The 12383-nt window shown below is 28.6% G+C and overlaps 1 protein-coding gene across 2 annotated transcripts; it reads right to left on the reverse strand.

The window, feature by feature from the left end:
* Positions 1–3190: 3190 nt before the first annotated feature.
* LOC145181091 (26S proteasome non-ATPase regulatory subunit 5-like) lies at positions 3191–8797 on the reverse strand. 2 transcript variants are annotated; one of them, XM_090071748.1, is made up of 3 exons: positions 7766–8797; positions 5283–5768; positions 3191–3500 (listed from the first exon to the last, which is right to left on the reverse strand). In XM_090071748.1, exons 1-3 carry the CDS (start codon positions 8619–8621, stop codon positions 3292–3294), a joined length of 1551 nt encoding a protein of 516 aa, XP_089927874.1. In that variant the 5' UTR covers positions 8622–8797; the 3' UTR covers positions 3191–3291. The 2 variants fall into 2 exon arrangements, with proteins under 2 accessions (XP_089927874.1, XP_089927875.1); XM_090071749.1 differs by having other exon boundaries at positions 5283–5381; positions 7766–8759.
* Positions 8798–12383: the final 3586 nt, after the last annotated feature.

The raw sequence follows: 12383 nt of genomic DNA on the forward strand, positions 1-12383 counted from the left end.
TTGGATTGTCCAATTGCTTCTCTATGCCTTAGGTTTCGGAAAAACTTAAAAAAAATGTAAAATTTTAGTTATTTTTACTGCATTAATTTTTGTTTAAATTAGAACCAACTTTTTTAAAATGTATTAGTTATTTTTGGTTCCGGTTTCTGTTCCTGTTCCGGTTTGGATTTATTTTCGGTTCCGGTTCCGGTTAGGAATATTTAGAATCTATTACCGGTTTGGTTCCGGTTCCGGCAAAATCTCTGTTCCGGTCGATCACTAGCAGGCATAATTAGAATTAGAAAAAAATTTATATGTGAACTATGCTTATTGACCAAATATTTATTTTTAATTTTGTTTTTTTTTTGATAAGTTGTGTTTTCATTAATAAAAAACAAAAAAAATTCTTGTTTGTCTAATTTCTTTAAAGTGTGCTATCATAGGAGCAGTTGGTTGCCTAAGATGGCATACTTGTATTTTTTTTTTTAATGGCATAATCTTATAAAAAAGCAAAATAGTAAAAATTCTGAGGTTCATTATTATTCTGCATGCTAGAGGGAATACACCCATGTCAAAAACTATTTTATAAGTTTTCAGGTAATGACTCAGAGAAACGGTAAAGCTAAGTATGCCATCATAGACACCTTTCCTATGTATATATTTTCAGCTTTATTTCTGTTTCTCTTCTCTTGTTATCGAAAACTCTATGAATATATCACGTTTTTTAATAAAGAAAAATTATTCGTCCACTTTACGAAAAAAATATTCTTATTTGAAGATGTGTAGAAGGGACTCGATGTTTTCATCGGAATAGTCTGGAATGTTCTTCTAGAAGGTTCTGGGAAAATACTTTTACTATAAATAGAGTTTTCGTAGTTGAATTCACTAAGTTTATCTTATGGCTTCCAAAAAGGAGAAACATAGTAATGATATGAGATCTTTGGTAATAAACCATTACCAGAACGGTGACTCGCAACGTGATATAACATCAAAAACATTACTTCCTCTATCTACAGTGGAATAAATTATCAAAAAGTACAAAATGACAAAATGCATAGGGAATCTTTTTGAACGTGGTCGAAAACGAAAAACAACAGCAACTACAGATCGGCTAATCCAACGTAAACTCAAACTTAATCGGCGAAAATTAGCTTCGATAGTTACGGATAGATAAGGAAATTGAAAATGAGCTGAGAACTTTACTTTATGTTGATACCATTCGTAAAAGACTACATGAATGCGGATTATTTGGCCGGGTAGCTTGCAAGAAGCCATATGTGAATCAGCGAAGTCGGTTAAAATGACTTAGGGGCTGTTTATATAAGCAAAGTCTAGCCCGTTTGCTGAGATCTCGGCAAAAAAACAGTGAGATCTCACTTGCCGGGCTAGCTCTCTTAATCATATAAACGCAAAATGAAATTAAGTTGAAATAAGGACAATTTCGAGATCTCGGTAAACGAGCTAGCCATGCAAACGAGCTAGCCATGAAAACGAGCTAGCCCGCTTTTCATATAAACACCCTCTTAGGTTTGCCAAAGAAATGCTCAATAAACCTCTTGAATATTGGGACAGGGTTATCTGGTCTAACGAATCAAAATTTAATATTTTCGGCTCCGATGGCAAAGTTATGGTTTGGAGAATGCCGCATAAAGAGTTTGAACCCAACTGCACAGTGCCAACAGTGAAGCAAGGTGGTGGTTCGGTAATGATCTGGGGTTGTTATACGCAACGAGGAGCTGGTAACTTATGTGTTTTGGATCGGATCATAGACAGATTTTATTACCGTGATATTCTCGAAAGAAATTTATTTCCATCGTTTGAGCAATTTTTGTTGCATAATCAGTGTCTCTTTATGCATGACAATGATCCTAAACATACCTCCAAATTAATTAAAGAAGGAAAACAAGATTAAAACGATGCCTTGGCCACCTTATTCACTGGATTTGAACCCCATTGAAAATTTATGGGATGAACTGGAACGACGAGTGAAAAAACATCAACCGAAGAATAAACAAGAATTAGAATCTCTTTTGAAGCAAGAATGGTATCAAATTAAGTTACTTTCTAGAACCTGTTCCAAATAGACTATATCAATGTATCAAAATGAAAGGCTGTGCAACTAAATATTAGAAAGTGTTATTTAGTTTTTTTATTAGAAAATTAAATTATTTTCGTAAAGTGGACGAATAATTATTCGTTTTTTAAGTTTTCGTAGTTTATTGGTGCGTGCTCTCCACAGACCTCTTTTTTATTATATATTCTGTTGGTGGAGCAGCTTAGGCACTACTCTACTATTTTGTACCAGTTTAAATACATATTCTCCAAAGTAAAAGGAGCAGTTTTCAATCCTCGAGATTTTACAGTGATAATAACTATAAAAATGGATCTTTTTAGTATATTTACGACTTAAGTTAATCTTTTTAACAATATTTTTTGTTATTTGCATTTTTAAAAAAATTTTGAAATATGCTTTTTGTGATAATATTTTAGAAAAAAAAGATCACAGCTCTTCTAGTTTACAACAAAATGTTTAAAAATTTGGATTTTAAAAATAAATCAAAAGAGTAATAAATTTTTGCCTTACTTTTCGTATCGAAGTTAGACATCTAGTATATATAATATATCATTGCTTCAGAGTGAGTTGAAAACTCCGTGGTTTTGAGACAGCAAGCCATTTATTTTGGGCCGTATGTAAATCCTGGGGCGAGAAGGTGTAATTCTATCAATCCTGGGGTGAGAGATGGTAATCGTCTCATTTCGCCAAAAAATATTTAAACCATTTTTAGTTTCATACTCCTATATTGTAAATATCTTACGTGTAATGAATGTATATTCTACAAATAACAAATTATATAGTTATCTTGTCATTATTAGCTCTCGGTTAAACGTATTTCATCAGCGGTTATATCATCAATGGTTACACTTGGTTTCTGTAAGTTTATAGGTACCTAAAATGTTAGCTACAATGTGCAATAAGCTTTTTACAAAGTATGAAAAACCATATTGCAGAAAGGGCTGTTCCATATCAGATTGTCAATCCATCCAGTTAGTGATTTGTTTTACTCTCTAATGTATTTTCTCTTTTAAAATTAACAAAAACAGAAATCTTATTTTACTTAACACATATAAAAACATGGTTCCCATATTTGGCTTGTAAGTCTTAACAACCTTACTTAACGTGAAACTAATATCACCAAAAAAAAACAAGTTATTAACCAGTGTGGATTATTTTAAAAGAATTTTGTTCAATTTAATCGATATTACTTTTCATAAAAAAAAAAGTCTTTCTTCATTTGGAAATAAGTCATCAAATCAACTGTTAAATTCATAAGCGACGACCACATCTGTCTCGGTGTAAAATGGTCCTTCTTTAGTATACTTTGATAAGCGCTCATGAAACACCGATCCAAAACTTTGCAACGAAGTTGTAGAAGTTGATAATTTTTTAATAATATCATATTTTAATTCTTTTCCTTCCTTTTCGTGGTCTGTTTTTCTATTCAAAATGTGCTCAATGAAACCTTAAATAAGATATTTTTAAAAATTAGTAAACTAAAGACATGATATATTAAATTAATAAACAAAAAACAGAATATATTTTATGAACTCATGTGTTCTTTCGTACTGGAATTGAAATAATATAAACATGATGACAAATGTACTATTTACAAAAAAAATACAATAAAATTCATAAAAATTTTACACTGGACCAAAAATACCAGGTTCAACATGGTAAACCCTTCAAATAAACCCTTTTTCATATTAAGTTATTAGCTCTGCAGTTATAGAAAAAAAAGAATTATGACAAAGAAAAAATGTGGACAAAGAGGTAGAGGTAAATGGTAAATAACAATGTTTTAAAAATTGATATTTTTTAAGACTCTAAATCTAAAAGTACAAACGTTAAAGTTGATTAAAAATACTGATGACATTGTTAAATAAGTGTCAACTGACACTTTATCAAGTTACAAGTTATTTAAGTCAAGTAACCTGAACCTTTTATTTGCTAACCGGAAGAGAGTAAAGTAGCAAAACTAGAGCTAAAACAAATTCACACCACACATTCCCACCACATTACCACTTTGAATCCCAAGAAAGATTTAATGGAACTGATGTCAATATTAGTTAAATATTTGTCACTCATAACATTTACTTTTATTTTCTAAACACATAAAAATATAATTTTTCTAAAAACCATTTTATAATATAGCAAGAAGAGTTTTCTTAAGCAAAATATGTTTTAAAGTATTTTATGCTTTAACTTGCATTTTTGCATTATTTACTTAAATTTTGAGATTTTTAAGTTCATTTTTTATATTAAGAAATTTTTTTAAAAAATTAAGTTTTAAAAATAACACCCCAATTTTTTTCAAAATTATCAAAAGTATTACATGCCCTACTGTACATATTAAAATATTTAAAGGTATTGTGCTGAAAAAAATGAATTCTTTAGATTCATAATTGTCTCTTTATGTTCAGGCGGTAATTTGTTGGAAAAACAAAAACTTTTCACAAAACAATGTGAAACCATTTAATTATTGGATATTAAACTTGCAAATTTTTCTAAAACTTTTTTTTTAAAGAGAATGCAAATTTTATAATATCTTGCTTGAACTGTAGCCAACCCAACTTCTTCCATGATGAAGATTCCCCTGTTTAAGAACACTTTTCAAATGAACCCAGTCATCAAACTCTGGCCAGGTATCCAATAAAGTGTCCTAGCAGTGAAACAATATTAATGAACAAATAAAGTTCTTGAAGAATCAGTTGCTCAATTAATATATTCTGATCCAGTTCAAAATAAAAAATTTAAAGATCAACACAATGTTATGGATGACTTTATTGATTTGCTTTCTACAAATTTACTGTGCCAATAGAAAATACTACCAAGAATTTGTCTTGTCTCATGCAAAATTACTTTACACCATAAACCAGGTCTTGAATGAAACAATAATTAGATTTATGAATATCTTCAACAATAGTTAGAGATTGCAACCATTTAAAACTGTGATACCATTGTTTAAGTAAAAATCTGAATCATTCTTTTCTTTGGAATTAAAAACATTAATTACTTTAAAAAATGAACTATCAATTGATATCAAGATAAATACTGTTGTTAGATCTAAGTCACACCATTTTACCAAATTTAGCACCACAAAACTCGATGCTGAACAATGTAGACAAAGTATCTTAGATTACTTTAACTAATTTTCATAACTAATTCGCATTAACAAGTTTACTACATGCAAAATTAAATTAGACAAAATTCCAATAATATAAAAAACATCATTTTATATACATACCTGGGCAGAAACTCATATCTTGCTCAAACCATTGAAATTTCAATAAAGTAAGTATCAGTCTAAAGCCTCCATATCTCAGCTCAAGAAAAGGCTGTTTCACTAAATTAAATATAAATAAAAAAGAATTTTGATCAATGGTTTTATATAATGTTTGGCAGATTAACAAAATTTCCATATTAACCAAATCTTGACAAAAGGTACGTGTCAAAGCACCAAGTACTCTTATCTGATAATGATCTTTTTCATTTTTAATCATAATTGAAAAATGTTGGATTGCTGACTTTAAATGCTCCAGATTTGTATGAACAAGAAACTGAAGTCCATTTTGGCTTGAACAGATAAGTGCTATAGTCTCTGCACATAAACATCTCAAATTGGAATCATGACTCTCCAAATGTTTGAAAATAATGCTAATTAGTTTTTCATAATTATTTATGATTTTGTATGCAAAAGTAGTGAAAAAATTTCCAATGAGCTTTATCACCCCTAAAAACAAAAACTATAGGTACTTCTTTAAATTTAAAACAAATATTTTGAATACTCAAAAATTAAAAACAGCTTTAAAAATATTATTTAAAAACACTAAAAGTGATAATTTTCTTCAGTATAAATAGCTTGAAAAACAATGATAAAAGCAATTTAAATGTACTAGTTTAACAACTAACAAAATAAGGGAAATCAACATTATTATTTATTGACACTTCATGATTAAAAAAGATATTTTAAAATGCATATTTATCATTGAGAACTATGCATTTTAAAGTTAATGTGATTTATGAAATTCATGACTTTATATTGCTCAGAATAAAAATTAAAGTATGGTCATGATGTATCATGGGCATACTATGATTGTAATTAGCAATATCAATAACTTTTATCAAAAATTTTTATGGTGGCTATTAGTTTATAATTTGTTGATAATATCACCTACAATCCTATACATCCTACAAGGTTTATAAATTAATATTGTGCCTAATAGAAACTAAAAAAATGATGCTTTTAAGTTTGATTTCAGCCATTTAATGCCTCTAATTATCTAAAAATAAATTTGTGCTTGAACATAGATATATAAGTTCTATTTAACTTTTTTTTGAAATCATTTTTTATCAGATATTCAAAAAAGTGTGTAAATGAAAAACAGAAGAAAATAAAATACACTTTAAAACCAGAACATAGATGTAAAAAAACTGATGCAAAATTCACTGTTGTCAAAAATTTTAGGAAAATGGAATTAACTTTGATCAGCTAAAAGGTAGCTGACCAAGTAAAGTTAAATAATTCTCAGATAGACATAATTAATGAATTAGTTTTACTAATTGCACTTAAAATGTCTATTCCATCACTTTTTATTTGAGCCCTACTACAACTTTATTTAGTAATCTATTAAGCATATTATCATCTAACTCAGCATAATAATTTTACTATGCTGAGCTACATGATAATATGCTTAATAGATTACTAAATAAAGTTGTAAATATAAAGATACTTTTATATATATAAAGATACTTATACTTGTACTTGTATACTTGTATCTATACTATACTTGATACTTATACTAGTAAATATAAAGATACTTATAAAGATACTTTTAAGTATCTTTATAAGAAATTATTAAAGTATGGTCTAGTAAACTTGGAGAAACATTTGTAATTAACTGCTAATGGAAAGTCTTTAAGCTATGTGCTTATCACAAAATCTACTAAAATGAATTAAGGTTAGCTTATTATCATCAAAAGAGACTGAATAAATAAATGTTAGTCATGCCAACAGCTGGCTGGTCTAAGTGAAAAGTTAATAAAGGTTGCTCTAAAGGGGCCTAAAGGCTAGTGAAACTATTTTTGGGTCAATAACCATGAAATAATCAGTGGAAACTGTTTTGGACAAAAATACAGTTAAATAGTTGGATTTCAAAATTTGCATTTCTGGACAATAAAATGTGTCTATTTTCAATCCATGCTGTGTCGCCTCAAAGGGGACACAGCATGGAATGAAAATAGACACATTTTATTGTCCAGAAATGCAAATTTATTTAATACTATTTTTGACACCAGTGAAGTGTTTGCAGCAGATTTTTTTTACACTGCATGTAAATTGTAAAGTAAAATTTATTGGTCTACTTGCCATTTTCTCAAGAAGGTAATAAAATAGCAAAATTAGAAAAATATGAAAAAATGAAACTACTAAAAAACATATACTACTGGATTTGGAAATTTTAATTGAAGCATCTAATATCAAATCACACAGAAAAAAGAATGGTGAAGAAAATATATAGAGTTTTCATGAGACGATTTTCATGGGAGAAAACCTAGAAAACTGATAGGAAAATTTTATAAAAGATTTTTAGGAAAAAGAGAAAAGAAACTTTGAAAGAAGAGGTTAAAAAAAAAGGATGTTTTTCAAGAGAAAAAGAAAAAATTTAAGTGAGAATAGTTTACTAAGCTTTTTACAAATATCAATGAACTTTTTTTTTTTTTTTTTTTTACCTGGGAGCAGCATATTTTGCAAACTGTCATTTGTATTACCAAAGGTCACAATCCAATCAAAAATTCCCTTGTCAATTAAGTATTTCATTCCACCTTGATTTAAGAATGCTTCATGTGATATCATTTCAAGTCCATTGAGTTGACATAAAATGTCATTTTTATCCAAAATTTCAATAATTAATTTATCAAAAATAAAAGCACAACTGTTTAAATAGTCTGGATGCTTTGATAACAAGTCAACAAAAACTTCATAAACTCTGAATCTTTTGACAGCACCACTAACAAGCAAATTTCTACAAATGTTTAGAATTTCATCAGAAAAGATCCAGTCAGGTTTTCTGCTCTTGTTCTCATAAAGAAAATTTAAAATTTTTCTTGCTAAGGAGGCAATAATTACAAATTTACTGTTAAGATATTGAAAAACTAAGGAAATTAAACTGGGGTTTGATAAAAAAATGGACACATTTTCATCTAACTCTGTCAAACGATGAACTTGATGAAGACTTGTTATTTGCAAGTGTTCATTATTCAAAAACAAACTTTTTTCTATATTCTTCATGTACTTCTGAATAACTTCTTGAGGTGGAATTTCTTCAAGCAATTTCCCTAGTAAATCTGTTAGTAATTGCAAAGTTGGTATGGTAAAAAAAGTGGTTTTTGGTTGATTTTGAAGAAAAATTATTTCATATAGATGATTTATATCTATCTGTTTCCCAATAACTACAGATTTGCCCTGGTTGTTAGAAATAGTTGCGTTTAAACGAAAAACAATTTCTTCAAGTTTATCATCTTTCAAAGAAGACGAGTTAAACTGTTGCACCAAATATTCATGTGTATCCCTATTCTCAACAGCCATGTATAACTTTTAATACAAATGATATTGGAACGCTTATTCAAATAATTGAAATAAATGAAGGTACCCAGCAAGCACACAACGTTGAAACAACGTTGAAATAACGTTGATCGACGTTGATCAACGTTATTTCAACGTTGTTTCAACGTTGTGTGCTTGCTGGGTATCGTTCAGGGGGCGACCAGAATCTTCTTGAAAATAGAAGATAATGCGTAAATCATTAACTTGCGGATACAATATACTCCCTCTGTCCCAAAATAATGTTCGAATTTCTACTCTTAGGGTCCCGGGTCATTGAAAATATACAACTTTTTCCTTTTTTTTAATATATATATATATATATATATATATATATATATATATATATATATATATATATATATATATATATATATATTATATATATACACACACATTAGAACTAATTAGTTCTAATGTGTTAACACTTTAATAAGTTAAAAGTTTTTGGATCCAGTTTTTGCGAAAAATTTAATAAATTTACATAAATCATGAAAAAGATAGCCAAAAGTTAGGAAAATCAATGTCCCAAATTAGTGTTCCTATTAAAAATCGGAACTATATTTTGGGAAAGAGGGAGTAAAACAATATTAAGGACCAAGTAATGTTTCCTTTCACTCTCTTAAAATCCAAATGAAACCAAAAAAAGTTTAAAAAGTACAGTACTAGAGATCTCATTAAATTCAGAAACTAAAAGCCATTAAATTAGTTTTTGATAAACTTTTTGAAAAACTCCTTTCTAAATTTTTTACATTTCCCCCTAAATTAAAAGATTTTATTATTAGAAACTGATTTAGTCCATACACGTCCATACACGGTTGACTAACTTAAAGGCTGAAATGCTATTCACACGAGGGGATATTCGATGGACTTGACGAAGAGCAACTAGATATAGATTATAAACATTAAGCATAGATTATATCATTTTGTAACAATGGAACATAGTTACAAGTAACATAGTTACAATATGAGGTTAAATCGTATTTTATGTACGTAAACTAAAACAGTTTTTAAATCACGTTCTTTGAGTACTTCAACAATAAAAGTTCTTCATTATCATTTTCTTAAATTTTATCTTTTTTTTTTTTCTTTTTTTTTTAATTTATTCAAACTAGGTAAGTTAATATGACTAGTTTAAGAAATTCATTTAAAGTTAAAGCCTTGTTTGCGACCGAACTTTTATCTGATAAAAGATGAGGTATTGTAGTGTTTTAAGTCCTCCAGCAACTGCCTTGCAAACTACTCACTCCTCTCCAGGGAAAACCCAGAAGAACGTCGACCCTGAGTTTGCCTCCCTTTTGAAGAGCGGGCGAGAAAACAAAAGAAAAGCATTAGTTTAATACAAGCACATCGGTCTAGGCCAGCCTCCTTTGACCTTAGCCATTAAGTCTGATAAAAGACGATCTAATGTGGTAAGATTGTATATTAAAAAGATAATGAACCTAACTCATAATCTGGAACAATAATACGAGATGCTTGAGGTCTTGGCATTTTACAGTTTTTTAAATAAAAGACACTTATTTCCAGGGCCGCCGAGAGCCTTCAAGCCGCCCGGGACAAAACCTTTTTTGGCGCCCTTATAGATTTCGCTTCATATATATACTTAGCATAGAAGCAAAAAAGTACATTATGTCTTTATAGCTACTTTAACTTTATTTCATTTTTTGCTAACTAACCGCAGCATAAACAATTCCTAACTTAAATAAAATTTTTGAGCTTTTTTCGAGGCAAAATTATAAATTACTTCATCATATGACAATGATTTCGCGAGATCATTTTCAATAGACACGATCATAAGATTTGAAATTCGCTCTTGTCCCATGGTGGCTCTGAAATGGTTTTTTTATAATCTTAAGTCTACTAAAAGATCTTTCACCCTCTGCGACGGATATTGGCATTGTGTGAAAAATGATTAATTTCGAAAATATTCGTAAATTGCTTCGAAAATAACATATATATATATATATATATATATATATATATATATATATATATATATATATATATATATATATATATATATATATATATATATATATATAGACCTATATATTTCTACTAAATCACCTTCAAACCAACGTAATTCTTGGAGCATTTGTTTATTTTTTTCACATTCTTTTACCCTTTTGGAAGCCAATGCCCTATTTTGGGCACCAGAAAGTTTTTTACGATTCATTATTAACAGTTACTGTAAATAACCGTACGCATCAATAAAATAATAGCATTGTCAACTACGCAAACTCATCAAAAAATCATAAACTCAATCTCAAAAAGCTAATGTCATAAATCAATATTTCAATAGTTAAATATAAATCTTAAACATGAATTACCATAAATAAGTTGATCGTAAAGAGTTGAAAATATTTACTATTACTTTCTAAATTCTGAATAGAATTATTTCTAAATTGTATTCACAGTTTGTTATTTTTTCGAGGAATTAAAAATAATGATATAACGCGAGTAATATATACATTTCAATTATGGCATTTTAAGATTAAAAAACTAATTTTATTTTACTTTGGCATCTGGCGCCCCATCGACATCTGCCGCCCGGGACAAACTGTCCCCTTGGCCCCCCCCCCCCTCTCGGCGGCCCTGCTTATTTCCATTTAGAAATATTTTCAATTTAAAACTTTTTTTTAAAATAAAAATTTAAAAATTTTGTGAAATTCTTAATTATGCAAGCTCTTTTGTTTAAAAATAATCCGAAAACAAAAGAACTTTTTAATTACTTTTTATTACGTAATGAAAAAGTTGCGCTTTATACTATTTTAGTTTACGTACATAAAATACGATTCAACCACAATATGATATATACTTTGATACACTGTTAAGAAAATAACAAATATAGTCATTATGACAAATTATTTGTAACATTTGTGACACTGTAAAGTAGATTATAAATATAGTCGATATGACAAATAGAATATATGATAATTGTATATTCTATTTGTCAAATAGAATACCGTAAAATGAGGTGAGTTTGGCTTGGTAGGTGACTTTGGCCTGGTAGGTGACTTTGGCTAATTTATAAAAAAATGTTTTAACTTTTAAAAACTACTTTGTACTTTTGCAGCTTCTTCCAAATTTAAGTTTATCTCAAGAGTAAAGTTATTCTGTTTATTTATTACTTACATTAATTGCAGTTTGCGGAATTATTAATATATTTTTTGTTTGTTTATTAGAGTCTATAAAAATTGTTAAGTTTATATGCTGCAAAATTAGTTGAAAATGCTGTTAATATTTGAGTGGGTTGTGATGTTATAACTTATAGTATATTTATATAGGATGAATTTTGTACAATAGTTGACAAATTTATAACACTTCTAATTAAAAATAACTTTAAGTAAAATTTATGGGGTGGCTTTGGCCACAACTTGGGGTGACTTTAACCTAAGTGAAAAAATGTAATTATTTGATTTTCAATACTATATTTTTGATTTTTTTTTTTCAGAAAATTTTGTCTATAGATATAATTTTATTGATTTAATTTTCAGTTTTGGTTTTTAGGACAAAATACTGATTAATAATCAAATTTACATCAAAGAAAACATGCCAAGAACATATAAACGTGTTGTTGGGAGTCATGATTATATTCCATACACCCAGGAAACATTAACCAAATGTTTAAAAGAAGTAAGAAGTGGTAATTTAACACAAACAGATGCTTGCTTAACCTTTAAAGTTCCTCTATCAACAATAAAAAATAAATCAAAAGGTATACATAATAAAAAACCAGGTGGTTGC

This window comes from Hydra viridissima, unplaced genomic scaffold (assembly GCF_058129835.1).
Source record: "Hydra viridissima isolate aposymbiotic clone 2 unplaced genomic scaffold, HvirCarnegie_v1 scaffold_14, whole genome shotgun sequence".
Classification (NCBI taxonomy): Eukaryota; Metazoa; Cnidaria; class Hydrozoa; order Anthoathecata; family Hydridae; genus Hydra; species Hydra viridissima.

What these genes read in the sequence shown, in the direction of transcription:
- LOC145181091 (XM_090071748.1), bottom strand. Translation starts at nt 8,621, where the DNA reads ATGGCTGTTGAGAATAGGGATACACATGAATATTTGGTGCAACAGTTT. An exon ending in GCAAAATATGCTGCTCCCAG is followed by an intron (nt 5,769 to 7,765) that starts GTAAAAAAAAAA and finishes TTTTGTTTTTAG; the next exon opens with GGGTGATAAAGCTCATTGGA. An exon ending in AGATATGAGTTTCTGCCCAG is followed by an intron (nt 3,501 to 5,282) that starts GTATGTATATAA and finishes ATCTTATTTAAG; the next exon opens with GTTTCATTGAGCACATTTTG.